The sequence below is a fragment of the Melanostigma gelatinosum genome, assembly GCF_949748355.1.
Source record: "Melanostigma gelatinosum genome assembly, chromosome: 3".
NCBI lineage: Eukaryota > Metazoa > Chordata > Actinopteri > Perciformes > Zoarcidae > Melanostigma > Melanostigma gelatinosum.
The window spans coordinates 11,706,284-11,719,521 of record NC_136636.1 but is presented as its reverse complement, the minus strand read 5'-3'; the positions used below and the strand labels follow the sequence as shown (position 1 = coordinate 11,719,521).

Genomic DNA, 13,238 nt, shown 5'->3' with positions numbered 1-13,238 from the left:
GTGTACCAGCGCGTGTTTGTTTTACTCCGTGCTCTGAATGTAAACTCGACTCACGCTCGCGACAAAGCGTGTAGTAGTGACGCCAAGCATCTGACAGCTTTAAATGCCGCGAGCGCGCTCCATTTAAAGCGACAGGAGCGCGCACTCATCCCTGCTTCACACTGCGGGTTTGATTTGGCGTCACTTGATGAATTATTAACCACTAAATCCCTGGATAACTACACTTAACACTTCACTTTCTGTTGACTCATTGGACTTTGTTAGCTGTTTTCAGTATTGCTAGCCGGCCTTCAGGCTATACTCTAAATGTAGTCCCAGTAATTATCTTCTGAAACCACTTAAGACAGACTGCAGAGAGCAGACTGGCATAAACCACAATCCCAAACGGAGAATCTGTGGAGAGCTAGAGACTGTACTAAGAAGTATGACATGGGTAACATGATAATAATGAGGATTTAAGTTTCCTATTTAAAATGTCAGCAATGTTTTCAATGTGGTATGGCAGACACATTAAAGAGCATTGTCTTTGACATAAAAGTACCTGATTCTGACGATAGAAAAGTCTTAAAATGTGTAAAAATATTATCTATTACTTTTTTGTAGGTGCTAAAGAGGACTCGGGCAGAAGTGTTGTCTCACTGTTAAAACTACACAATAACGAATCAATTAACAAATAAAAATGCTACGAAACAGGACTGACGGCCCAGAAGTGGGCCTATTGAATTGTGCTATGTTGTAGAAGAGTCTAGTGATAAAAGCACAATGTCACACTTGTTTGTGTAGGCTAATAGGAAATTTATCAAATTTTCCACTTTGTCAAGAGCACGTCATATGAGCTGCATATAACCACAGAGGCAGCTGTGCTCGTTCCCCTCACTAAACCCGAGAAAGCCCCCGAGGACACCCACACCACTCCTGCTCAGGCTGGGTGAAGAACTTTCAATTTCATTCTCTGTACTCTGCAGTGTCTCAACAGCTCACTTGTTTTCTGTTTACTTCTGAGACCTCTCATCTTCCCAGCTAAGTCGCACCTCCTCACAACAAATGTCATGTTAAAGTAATTTGAGTACAGACTGAATCTGAGCGTCGACTGTTGTCAAAGTCATTCGTGATCTTATTGACTTTTCAGAGCACGAGGTATGTTGAGACTTATTAGAGGGCTCATGAAATGTTTTTTACTTTCACTTTTCAGCCTGCATTACTTCCTCAATGGAGATATCATTTCTCAAGACCAACACAAACGAGAGATAAAACAATATGGCAAAAAAAGTTTACAGTAAAAAGTAAAAAGCATATTTTTTTATTTTCTCTAACCTTGTGCATCCCCCATGTGACCCCTTTATAAACAAATAACAAACCCTGGGATTTCCCCACCGCATGAGTCACACTGGCTAATGTCATTTTTTTCATACTGTCTGGACAGTGTACTTCTGTTAAAAAGGAGACACTGTGGTGAGCGCCACTGTTTTTGTCTCGTTTACAATGAAACCTATAACGATCAAATACAAAGCAGGAAGAGAGACAAATGTCACATAATTACAGTTGTGTGTGCTTTGAAAGGCTGACAATCAATGACATAATCTATCACTGAAATTTGCAATGATGCACTTTAAGTAAAATCACATGAAACCATTTAAATGATCAACCATTAAGAAAAAGACAGCAGGCGTCTCAAGCCTTCAACAAACCACAGACAAGAGAGAGAGACACACGCGGAGAAATATGGTGTCAGTCTGGTCACGTTAATCATGTTAGGTTCTCCAGAGTTTGCAGTGTTTCTTCTGTGGGGCAAAGAAGAAACACAGCCTGAAGAAAAATACTCGAGCAGCTGACTTGGAATTAATTTTGCTTTATGGCAGCCTATTAGAAATACAACAACACTAAAGGCATTAATGAGGTTTGCATTGAACTGCTGTATTCAGTCGCCAGCCACACACACACACAAACAAAAAAATCCATCGGTGGCATTTCCTCTTTCTCCATCGTGGCCATCTTATCTCTATAATTGAGATTCACACAGTGGCGGCTGGTCAATAGAGGGCCAAGGGGCATGGCCCCACCATGAGCCACACAAAAAAAAAAAAAAAAAATTATAATAATCATAAATTATATAAATTGTCAATATTTGTGTTTTTGAACTATGGAATGTACCCAGTAATGTGTGTAAAGTATGATATCTGCGCAAAATATATGCCTTTCCTGCTCGTCCTCTCCGCCTGTGTGCTCTCTGCTCGTGCTCTCTGTCTGTGTGCACGACACTCTGAGAACGTGCAGCTTGGGGGGCCTGATCGTTTTGGCCCAAAAGAGGCGGGTCTATGAAGCAGTTTAGCCAATTGCTGATTCAAGATATAAATGAGTGACATACAATTTAGCCAATCAGCGCCCTCAAATAGATTCAGCTTGGGGCCAGAACGATCAGCCCCCCTCGCTGCGCGTTCTCGTCAGGAGAAGTCTCTACAGGCGCCAGCGCCAGCGCGAGCACTCCTCCTCCAAGACCCGTTTGAGAGGAGAACTTTGGCGGAGATTCTGCAGCCAAAGAGCTGATATCAGATCAGCCTGACCTCACAATCACACAGCAGACTCGCGGGAAAGGGAAGCAGTACATGCAAAGCTTCTGTACTAGCTGTACACCAGACAGGTTTGGCTAGCTGCATGACGTCATGCTAATCATTTATTTAGCTTTTTAAAACAACGGGGACGGATCCAGCACGGACAGTTACGGGAGTGAGGGATGAGGAGGTAAGGAAACATGAGAACACCAGGACACACATGAGAACTCTGTCAACATGTTAGGCAAAGTGAACATCTTTTCTTCTACATAGTTGTCCTCAGTCTCATCTGCTTAACTTGGTCATGGAGGCATCAACATGTAATAGAGATGTTAAATTAACAGTGAAAACTCATCATAGCTCAATTTAACATCAGTATTCATAATTACACTTCATGTTTACTTCTCCTGATCTTTACCTCCTATAACAAGGTACATAGGGGCATCTCAATAAATGAACATGTTATATTATGTTATATAAGTGTTATTTACTGATTGTTTTCGTGTTGGAATACATGTTAAATATTTAACTGCCAAGTAATAATGTGTGTTTGATACTTACATTTTTTTTGCATTAAATCATACTGGGATGTTTGCTGAAATTGATAGGCTGGCCCTACCTAGAACATTTCCCACCAGCCGCCACTGGATTGACATATTATTGATCGTCTTCGGTTGCTTCCTCTTCTAACAACGTTGGGCTTCAGCCCGTCCTTGGAAGAAAACCCAGTCCATTGTCCATAACTGTTCCTGAGTGGCAGTTAAAAACCAGAGTGCCTGTTTGTGTTTTTGAGTTACGATGGAAGGATGCGGCACTTTTGTCACAGGGTAGAAGTTCTGGCCAAGTTCCTCTCCAGAGCTGCTGCAGGGCTCACTGTTCCCAGACTATATGGCAAAACAAATACAAACATCACACTTTGTCACCTACTGCATATATGTGAGTTGTGAGTTTTGAGAGAGACATGACGTTGGTATCTCAACTAACCTCTCAATAATGTTGTTGTTACACTGTAGTTCCCTCACCAAAATCCCCATTTCCTCCTTCAGATGGTGCATCCTGGAACAAAAGAAGATATGTTATCAGGGCAACTGTCTCCATCTTGCGAACACACACGAACACACAAAGACACACACGAACACACAAAGACACACACGAACACACAAAGACACACACAGACACACACCTAGAGACCAGCTTGTCCTTCTCCTTCGGGGCAACGTCAGGCTGTTGTCCCGTTGGCTTGGACTGCAGAGTGAGAAGGATTCTGTCCAGAGCCTGAGGAGGACCGATGAGACGTTACATCATCACATCACTGAGATGCTACATGAGTGACATCACTAAAATGTCACTTTTTTTATTTCCATCAATGCAAGAATACATGTCTTTGTGCATTACGTTATGCTACAATGCTTGATCTGAGCTGCAGAGATCTTCAACACAGAGAAAGTGAGATGGTGACCTTATTTTGGTGCTGCTCACTCATCTCCAGGTCTGCCAACAAGCCGGTGGAGAAAGAGCTGAAGTCCTGCAGTCTGGTCTGCATCTCCAGTAAAACACTGCAGATACAGATATTCATACTTCTGAATACAACACTTTCATACGCTCTGATGTTAAAAAACAACATTATTTTATTTATTAGGGTTGTCTGGTCAACAAGGTCAACGGTTCGATCCTCGACTGGGACGTGTCACGTGTCGAAGTGTACCTGAGCAATACACTGAACCCCCGGCTCCCCGGGTGCCTGTCATTGGCAGTCCACTGCTCCCTATATACAGGGATGGGTCAAATCCAGAGACAAATTTCCCCCTTAAAGGGATCAATATAGTATAATAAATTTAAATTTTTTTAATTCAAATTATTTTCTGAAAATGTCTGCCTGAATATATCTGTATTCACTGTCTGTATTAGCGCCTCTCACTTTAAAGAAGCTACATTTGATATTCAGAGCATTAATAACGCAGCAAACAATGGTTTTCTATGTAAAGCTATACTGTAGTAATGTCTACCTGAGCAGAGAATGAAGCATCTCTCCTTCTGTGTGTGTTGTAATCCAAACTTCTCTGTGCTTTGTTTACATAGCCCGTTAGTGCACGTAAACAAGCGTCGCGCCCACTCTTCCCCGTCAGGTTAAAACACTGTTAGCTCTGCCAGCACTGCTTCCATTGTTTGCATTGTTAGCAGGTCCCACGTTGGTTACCGGTACTTACATTCATTTTTTTTTCTATCACAAGTTTTTTGAAATGTTGTGTTTAAATATGCAAATGAGCCATTATCTAATGCAAACTTTTAGTGAATTCGTAAGAAATCTAGAGACACAAATTGACTAAGTGTAGCAATACAAACACCTAAATGTGTATTTGATGCTTACTTTCCACTAGTTTCGACGAGAGGACATGTTATGGACGCTAAATAGCCCAAATCGCAACATTGACCAGTGCATAAAAAACAATATTATTGCCTGGGTTGTCTCCCCTTAAGATCAAAACCATACTTGAACCGTAACCAAATTGTCTTTAGTTCACAAAATGTATTCAAGGCTTCAGTTACCAAATACTCAACGTAACCTTGGTCATTTGGTGGGTAAGTAACAGAAGAATGTTTCGTTATGAGAAACCTTTTGTTGCACAAACTGCTTTGATTTGGATCGAGTCACATCTACCACATCATTATGCAACATTTTAATTCAAAACGGAATTTAAAAAAACTAAAAACTGATTGCTTTATCCTAACAAAATGGAAAAACAATTAAATAAATATAGAGAGGAGCATAAAACTATTTATAATCTCAATATCACGTGCTCAACAAGTGTGAAGTGAAGCTAAATGATGTAATAGACTATACATTTAATCCGTTTAAGGGGGACTGCCGAATAGCATCGTCCTACTGTTAATCTTCGTTAATCTTATTCAAGCCTCCATCATCTCAGTGAATTGCTGACAAACCAAACAAACAGTTATCTTGCTGTAAATACTCAAAGTCTTTGGGATAACTCAGTGTCAGTGTACTTTAAGCTCCTGCTCCCTACCTGCTCCACGTCCTTGTTGAGGCCAGAAGCTCTTTGTACCTCAGCACGCAGTCCTCTCGAAGGAGAGATTTCACTCGCTTAATGTGGGACGACAGGTGGATTCTGGGATGGAAAAGCGACAAGCAGATTACAGGAGAGCTCAGAGTAACGTACTTCACAGGCTGGCTGAGCAGGACCGCCGCTGTGTGGACACACACACTCACTTCTCAAATTTGTGGATTTGCTCGTCGTTATATGGCAACTCTGTCGGGAAAATAAGAAAACAAGTGTTGTCAATTTTACCATTTACAAAAAAAAGTAATTAAAAACAGTGCAGGAACAAAACAAAAAAAAGACATACTGCCAGTTAGTTTGTCTTTACGGTAATGCTGATGAATTGCCGTTATCTTTTGCAGCAGCATCCCCATCTTCTGACAGCTGTGGAAGGCAAAAACGTCAGAGTTGAAAGAACACAAACGCAGGAGGCCACCCTGAAGCTTTGTATGCCTGTATGTCTGGAGTACCTCTTGTCACTGGCCAGCGTCTCTGCTAGCGTGGCCTGTTCTATCTGCAGGTGCTCCAGTCGGCTCTGGAACTCTTGGATTCCCGCAGCGTATATAGGCAAGTGCTCACGTACCTGTAGAGACAGCAGCCACAGACTCTGAGACCTGATTCAACAAATCACAAATCTGACACAAAAGGAATAGTACATAGTCCAAAATCCATTTATTAGTTTACATGCATTCAATTGAAATGTGTTTAGAGAGAACTCTTGGACAAAATCCTTATACGCCTGCTTGTGTTTTCACATTTCAGATTCTACAAGTTTGTCTTGGTTTTCATTGTGATCGGCCATTCTCCACTATAAACTCGTTGATGACGGAATGCTGGCGTTAAAAAGCCACATTCCCAACTTTATTTCCATCAGCCTCATTAGCCAAGCTGTGACACTTCTCCCTCATGCTACTTTTTCCAGACGTGGTTTGTGTGCGAGTAATTGCAGAATTGCGGCAGTGTATGGTTGATTGCGTGCAGCGTAATGTTTCAGGGAGACATCGATTATTGTTTCAATGTATGTTTTAAATCTCCTTTACTTTTGCCTTTATGCTTTCATGTGAAGCACTTTGAATTACCTTGTTGTTGAAATGTGCTATACAAATAAACTTGCCTTGCCTTGCCTTACTCACCAGATGCAGCTTTTGCCTGCCATCAGTTGAACCTTGGTTTTCTGAATCATAATGGCCTCTAAGAAAAATAAAGAATCAACAGATGTGGGAGGAAAAGAAGAGGAGGTTGTGGATTGAACAAGATAAAAAAGACATTTGTCAACAAATGACATCTCTCAGAATCAGTTAAGATCATACAGTGAGCAATCCAATCCTACATCACACTCACGGTGAAAAAAGCAACTACAGCTCTATTTGCCTTAGTGCTGTGCATCATAATGAATGTCATACAACACATAGAGTGTGAGTTCCCAGATTCCCTCTATCTAGCTCAGACAGTGTGTCGATGAACTCACAGTGTGTGAGTCCTGTGTTCCACGCTGAGGCAAGACTGCAGTCTAATGGTGATCATTGCGATACTGTGGATCGCTTCTTCACACTCACTACGCAACCTCATCCTGAGGAAGAGTCAGAGTGGGAGAGAGGAGGAGGAGGAATGGAGAGGAGGAGAGTGTGATAAGGGTATTAGGATAGAGTTAGTACATAACCTCGAGGCCGCATCACGAAGAAATACTCCCTCTTTCATTATGCGTGCGTCTCACATGTAGCTGTAGTATCCTTGCAGCAGCAGCTCTCTGTCTGTGAGCAGCAACCGTACTATCCTCAGATACTGGTGGACCACTCCCACTATCACCTACAGACAGGAGGGGGATGAAAGGAGAAAATAAATAATGGGTTGGATGCTTTTAATGCACACAATCGCAAATAAAAAAAACGACCGTAACATTAGGTAGGGCTGCAAAAAAGAAAATCAGCAGAGCAGCAGTACCTTGGAGAAGTTGTAGTCTGCCATGACATCAAACCGGGACGGGATGACCGGAGTCTCGGCTACAAAGGAGACAAAAACACACAAAGTCAAAAACACATGACTTATGGAAAGAGTGCGTACAGGTATGTACGATGCACAATCGTCTTTTGTATATCATTTCCCTTTATCTGTGATTCCCATAAATATTATGAAACAAAATTCACAAAGATATGTCTGAGGAAATGTGACGCTGGATTACTCCTTTTATCAAAACTCTTTCATGACTTCCGAGGGGAATAGCAAAGAATAAAGGAAAGCTTTGGACTTCACAGACACATCTCACAGGTGGATTCCTTTGATTGTCTTACGCTCTCTGAAGGGCAGGCTGGTATTTTCCTCAGGCCCGTCGCTGAGCAGAATGAGGGGCCGGTCATGTGACGTATGCGGGAGGTTGACCACCTTCATGTTGCCCTCCATAGGGAGTTTGTGACCAAGGTACAGCAGATGTCGCAGCTGAACCGCTATACCGGTCTGAGACGTCACCTCCTCGAAGAACATGGACACCCTGAGGGTGTTGCAAAGCAACCCAAAAAATGAAGACGGACTTATCATAAGGAGCGTTTGACATTATCGATGAAGCGATTCAGATATGGAGAGAAACTGTTGCGACGAGTTTAGCCTTCTGCCCGAGCCAGCAGTGACGTGACGGCGACGGTTAGCGGAAGGATGAACTACCGCCAATGTTTCCTCTCTATCTCTGAAACGCTTCGCTGATATTGTAGCTCGCTAAGAGCCTCGAGTCACAGCATGTCATCTCAATGGGCTTCAGAGGCACACAAGCTAGCAAAGAAAGCAGTCTGACTATACACGGCTGCATAAACAATTCGACATAATCCCGTTTACCATACAAATTGAGTTGTATCTTACAAAACTAATTCCTGAATCGACACTAGAAATGTTAAGCAAATGAATTACAGACATCAATCAGCTCACATCACGTGCCTCTGGTGCAAAGTATAACACTCATAATTCTGCAATTGATTCATATATTTGGTTTGTTGGTGGAATCGTCGACTGATTGTCAATAACTCGTCTTACGATGAGCAAAAAATGCTTTTGTATTTCAGGGTGCTACAATTCAAATTGTCGACTTCTTCATGTGTGTTTGTGTGCAGACTCACGTGTTGTAGTGGTGTATGTAGATGCAATGCGCCATGGCCTGCTGCAGAGAGAAGAGGTGAACCGGCTGCCGCTGCAGTAAATCTGTGGTGGCTGTGAAGAACTGGTCAAAACCCCAACACCTCTCCTGGTCAGCCTCCAGTATACCCGCTAGTATTGGAACCAGTTGCACCATCAGACCCTGTGAGAGTTGGCAGCTGTGAGGTAGGTGGTAGCTCCACTCTATAGGCCCGCCCTCCACCCGCTGCGTTCCAGCTATTGCCCCCATAGGCTTCTCTGTAGTTATTTTGTACCTGCACAACAAAAAGCACAAGTCAGGCTGATTGTATTATAATATAATCATTGATACATGTTCATGCTCTGCCAGATACCACGGCATTCCTGAAGAAACAGAAAAACATCTTCCTCTCGGGGAATATCTGAGCATTTGAAGTTAAAATGGTCGAGTGTCGTTATTGACACTGAAACACGACTGATTTCATGGTGGTATGCTTCCCAATATGGAACTTGGCTGCTGGAGATGGAGTTTAAGACCACTTCTGAGATCATAAATGTGTGGTCTGTGTGGACTTTCTCACTTCCAATGCATTGACTCACATGGTGGGCTTGTTCCTGCGGGGTCCTCCATACGGTGTGAAGGGAAGAGTCCCAGTGGCAGCGTGGTAAAACGTCACACCAATACTCCACAGGTCGACACTCACGCCATAGGATTTCTGATGAGGCTTACGCAGCACAGCACGTTCGTACATGTCTGGGTGCTGAACACACACACACACACACACACACACACACACACACACACACACACACACACACACACACACACACACACACAGATATAAGTCATCTGTTGATTACTCGTTAAGATTAAACTTCGGTGTGATCTAAGTGTCAAGTTTAAGCAGTGTTTCTGCCCTAACATGTATTCTCTCTCCAGTCCCTTTTTGTATAATCAGGGATCATCATGTTGACGTTAGCATTAGGCAGAAACGTAAAAGTGAAAGGTTCAGATTCTGTTCCCATTTGTCCACTAGAGGGCCACCCAGTCTTCATAATACTAAGTTGCTTCTGAGTGTACAGCTCAAAGCTCCAAAGGGCCGGTCTCACAAAGTCCTTTCAACACAGACACTGATGCCACGGGAAGATTTTCACACCCAACTTGGAGTGGATTCAAAGTCGGGCTTCATAACAAACCACCGACCACGTGCAACACATCGAGACTCAGATCAGAGGAGATGTGATGTCGTTGCTGCTTTTCCCTGGAGGAAAAGTGAACGGATAGGTTACCAATGATCTTATGATTGTCCATCAATAAGGCACATTGAGCATACTTTTCACGGATGCAACAGTATTTCATCACATTCGTGATTTCACGTTGGTGTGTTAGTTCATCCAGTAGGTCTCAGCAATGTCCCCCTCCACCGAGGCAGTAAAAAGAGTTCTGTTCATAAAGTCCCCTCGTGTTCTTTAAGGCAGCAGTAATGGAATGTGCATGGAACAGGCTGTTAGTTACATTTATATCACTATTACTGCCTTTAATGCCATTATCATTCTAATACAATCCACTGATGCAGTTATTATGAGTAGTAATACTTTTTCTATTGTGATATCTGCTAGTATTAGTGCTGCTACTGATACTACTACTCTCATTATCATCCTCATTCCTGTCCTATGGATTGACTGTGTTGTAAAATGTTGTTTAATCTGTACACATGACATCTATTGCTGCTCATCCCTCCTCGGTTGCACTCCTTGAAGTTAATGTTGTGTTAATACTCATATTAATAGCATTGTTTCTTTTTAATTGTCATGCTTCATTAACTGTGTTTTTTTTCTACTTTCAATGACGCCACATTGAACTGACTAATATAAGTGGACTCATGTGATGGAGATCTGTCTTCCTCTGTGGAGCTGAACTTCTGAGACATCAAAGTGCTTTATGAATATGTTATCTCCTCCAGTGTTTCCTCTGAGTTATGTTCTCAGACCTGCTTCTTGTTCAGTAAGCAGAATCTATCAGAGAACTACTTGAAACATTTCAATGATATTCTGTGAAAAGATTTCTTGATCTGACACATACAGGCCTGCAAAGATGTTCATGCATGTTGATTATTTTTTATAAACACACTTTTTTTAATACTATTCTAATGAATTGTAAACTGAATTGTTTTTAAAGGACTGTGCAGCCTAAGCGAAACTCATCAGAAAAGGTATCTTTGACTGAAACTTGCCAGATACAAGCATACCTAGTTATCTTACCAGATACTCTTCGGTTCCGTAGATGGACATAAACGTCTCATCATCTTCCAGCTCTCTTGCTGCTCCAAAATCAGTCAGCTTATAAACAGACTTGCCGTCCTCCCCGACCTGCCGCATGATGTTGCCCGGCTTAATGTCCCGGTGTACCACTCCATTTTCTCGCAGGTGGTTCATCCCCTGCACTGAAGATAAGGAAGGGAGGAATACTTCAGTTTAGGTCTATGAAATGATTGGGATGTACCAAGATATACACCCACCAACACACTGCAAAACTGTGAGGAATTCTGTTTCAGGCAAGCCAAAGGCGTTTTCTGACTCCTCGAGCAGGCTGAGCAGACTTCCTCCTGAACAATACTCCATCACCAGCACCTTCTGTTTGGAGGGCAGCTAGAGAGAGAGCGAGAGAGAGAGCGAGAGAGAGCGAGAGAGAGAGAGAGAGAGAGAGAGAGAGAGAGAGAGAGAGGCATTAGGAGGTGAGCTGCAAATCCTTGTAAACTTTGAAAAAAATAAAATGACATGATGGATACAAATCAAAAGATGCTGGACTAACTATTATTACGTGACCTGTGTATTTTGCAAATTATGCTGGGAAATTTGCAATGGAATTTTTACTTCCAGGCATGGCAGATTCACACAGAATTAAGATGACCTCTGCAAATATTATAAACTACTCAAGGATCCCAGGTAATAACAGTCAAGTGCGAATAGGGCTTTACAGCGTCGACCCAGCAGCACAAATGCTCTCCCATTCCACGTTACTTTTGGAATAAAACCACAGCCCTGTTTTTACACAGAGATAATGATCTCAGCACAACACCATGGCTGTGTTTTCCTTCGTGGTCGTTTTTGTCTCCCGTCCTCCTCTCGCGGGTCGCCTTACCTCTTCCACGGCATACAGCAGGACAATATTGGTGTGGTTGAGCTTCCTCAGCATCTCAAACTCTCTCATCTGGACCTCATGAGGCCGGTTGTAGCTCACTGTGTTAAACACCTTGACAGCTACCAGCTCACCCGACCTCTGCGCGCACACACACACACACAAACACATACTTACATCAGCATTACACATCAGAGCGCCACTGCAACCATATCCTTTCATAATCACACATTATCTGTCACACAAGCGGAAACCTGACATAATGGCAGCAGTGTGAATGAGGTGCTCAGTGTTGAAACAACTTGACAGTGTGTTATGATGATGATGATGATGATGAATAAAGAAACCATCCTCAGTGTGGTTGCAGCACCTTATTGCGCGCCTTGTAGACACAGGCAGTAGCCCCTTGGCCGAGGACATCGTGTAAAGACCACAGGTAGTTTGGTGTACTGGCCGTCATGCCCGTCATGCTGGAGGAAGAGGCGGGAGGACAACTCATTGACAGAGAACTCAGTTCAATATCTAACGCTACAGAGAGACACACTCCCAACACACAACGAACTTTGGCTAATTGGGGTACAGTGTAACAATACATAAGCTACAGCGCGACTCAAACTTCAAAGTTATCATAAACACGCTAATGCCTTCCGTAATGGAGACGTTAACAGTTAACGTTACATTGCCAGCTCAGCTGACTTCTATCTAGCTTTAGCTAACGTTGCTGTCCCATTTAATCGACAACCAGCTCGTTAAAATGCACTTTAATGACACAATTCGACGATGGTTGATCCTGTTAGCGACTACATGTGTCGCGTTAACCAGTTTATTAAGCTGTTTGGCATTTGAATTGAACTACCTGGGACGTGTAGTGTTAGCTCACCTGGACTGCTGCAGTTTAACGTTGAATATGCGTAAAGTAGCGTGTTGATAAACAGCAGGCTATCGCAGCACGAGCTGTGTTTCCCCGTGAAATATGGAGTCAAAGTAACCGTCAGTCGTGTCACACTGGTCCGTAGCTTTACAGTAAATCCAACTTACTTCAAAACAGAATCCGCCTACGTGTGAAACTTCTTCCGTGGTGAGAACCGTGGCTGCTTTCTGAACAGGTAGTACGGTTCAGGGAGAATCTGCCGCTGGTGAGCGTAATAACCGTTTATCTACGCCGATCCAAAGAATTCCAGAGGTTCCGCAAAGGCAGCTGTTTGCAGGATTTCTCTGAATGATTTAGGAAGTGTCGGCTTCACGCCGCGGCGCATTCGTTAATCGTAAACAGTGGCGGAAATACAGCGAATTGCAAACTCGACAGTTTCATTCTCTGCTTCAACTTCCGTCTGTGTTAACTGGGAGAGTACGCTGAGGAAGACGGCTCACCACACACTCACACACCACGTTACA

General features: G+C 42.9%; 1 protein-coding gene across 1 annotated transcript; it reads right to left on the bottom strand.

The window, feature by feature from the left end:
• Positions 1 to 1,313: 1,313 nt before the first annotated feature.
• On the bottom strand, positions 1,314 to 13,069 carry ikbke (inhibitor of nuclear factor kappa B kinase subunit epsilon). The gene is made up of 20 exons (XM_079297102.1): positions 12,882 to 13,069; positions 12,214 to 12,313; positions 11,847 to 11,984; positions 11,224 to 11,353; positions 10,967 to 11,148; positions 9,305 to 9,465; positions 8,710 to 9,000; positions 7,897 to 8,093; positions 7,550 to 7,608; positions 7,323 to 7,414; positions 7,077 to 7,178; positions 6,742 to 6,799; positions 6,079 to 6,191; positions 5,916 to 5,992; positions 5,779 to 5,818; positions 5,576 to 5,677; positions 4,009 to 4,105; positions 3,733 to 3,824; positions 3,534 to 3,605; positions 1,314 to 3,433 (listed from the first exon to the last, which is right to left on the bottom strand). Exons 2-20 carry the CDS (start codon positions 12,310 to 12,312, stop codon positions 3,370 to 3,372), a joined length of 2,166 nt encoding a protein of 721 aa, XP_079153228.1. The 5' UTR covers position 12,313; positions 12,882 to 13,069; the 3' UTR covers positions 1,314 to 3,369.
• Between the last annotated feature and the right edge of the window lie 169 nt (positions 13,070 to 13,238).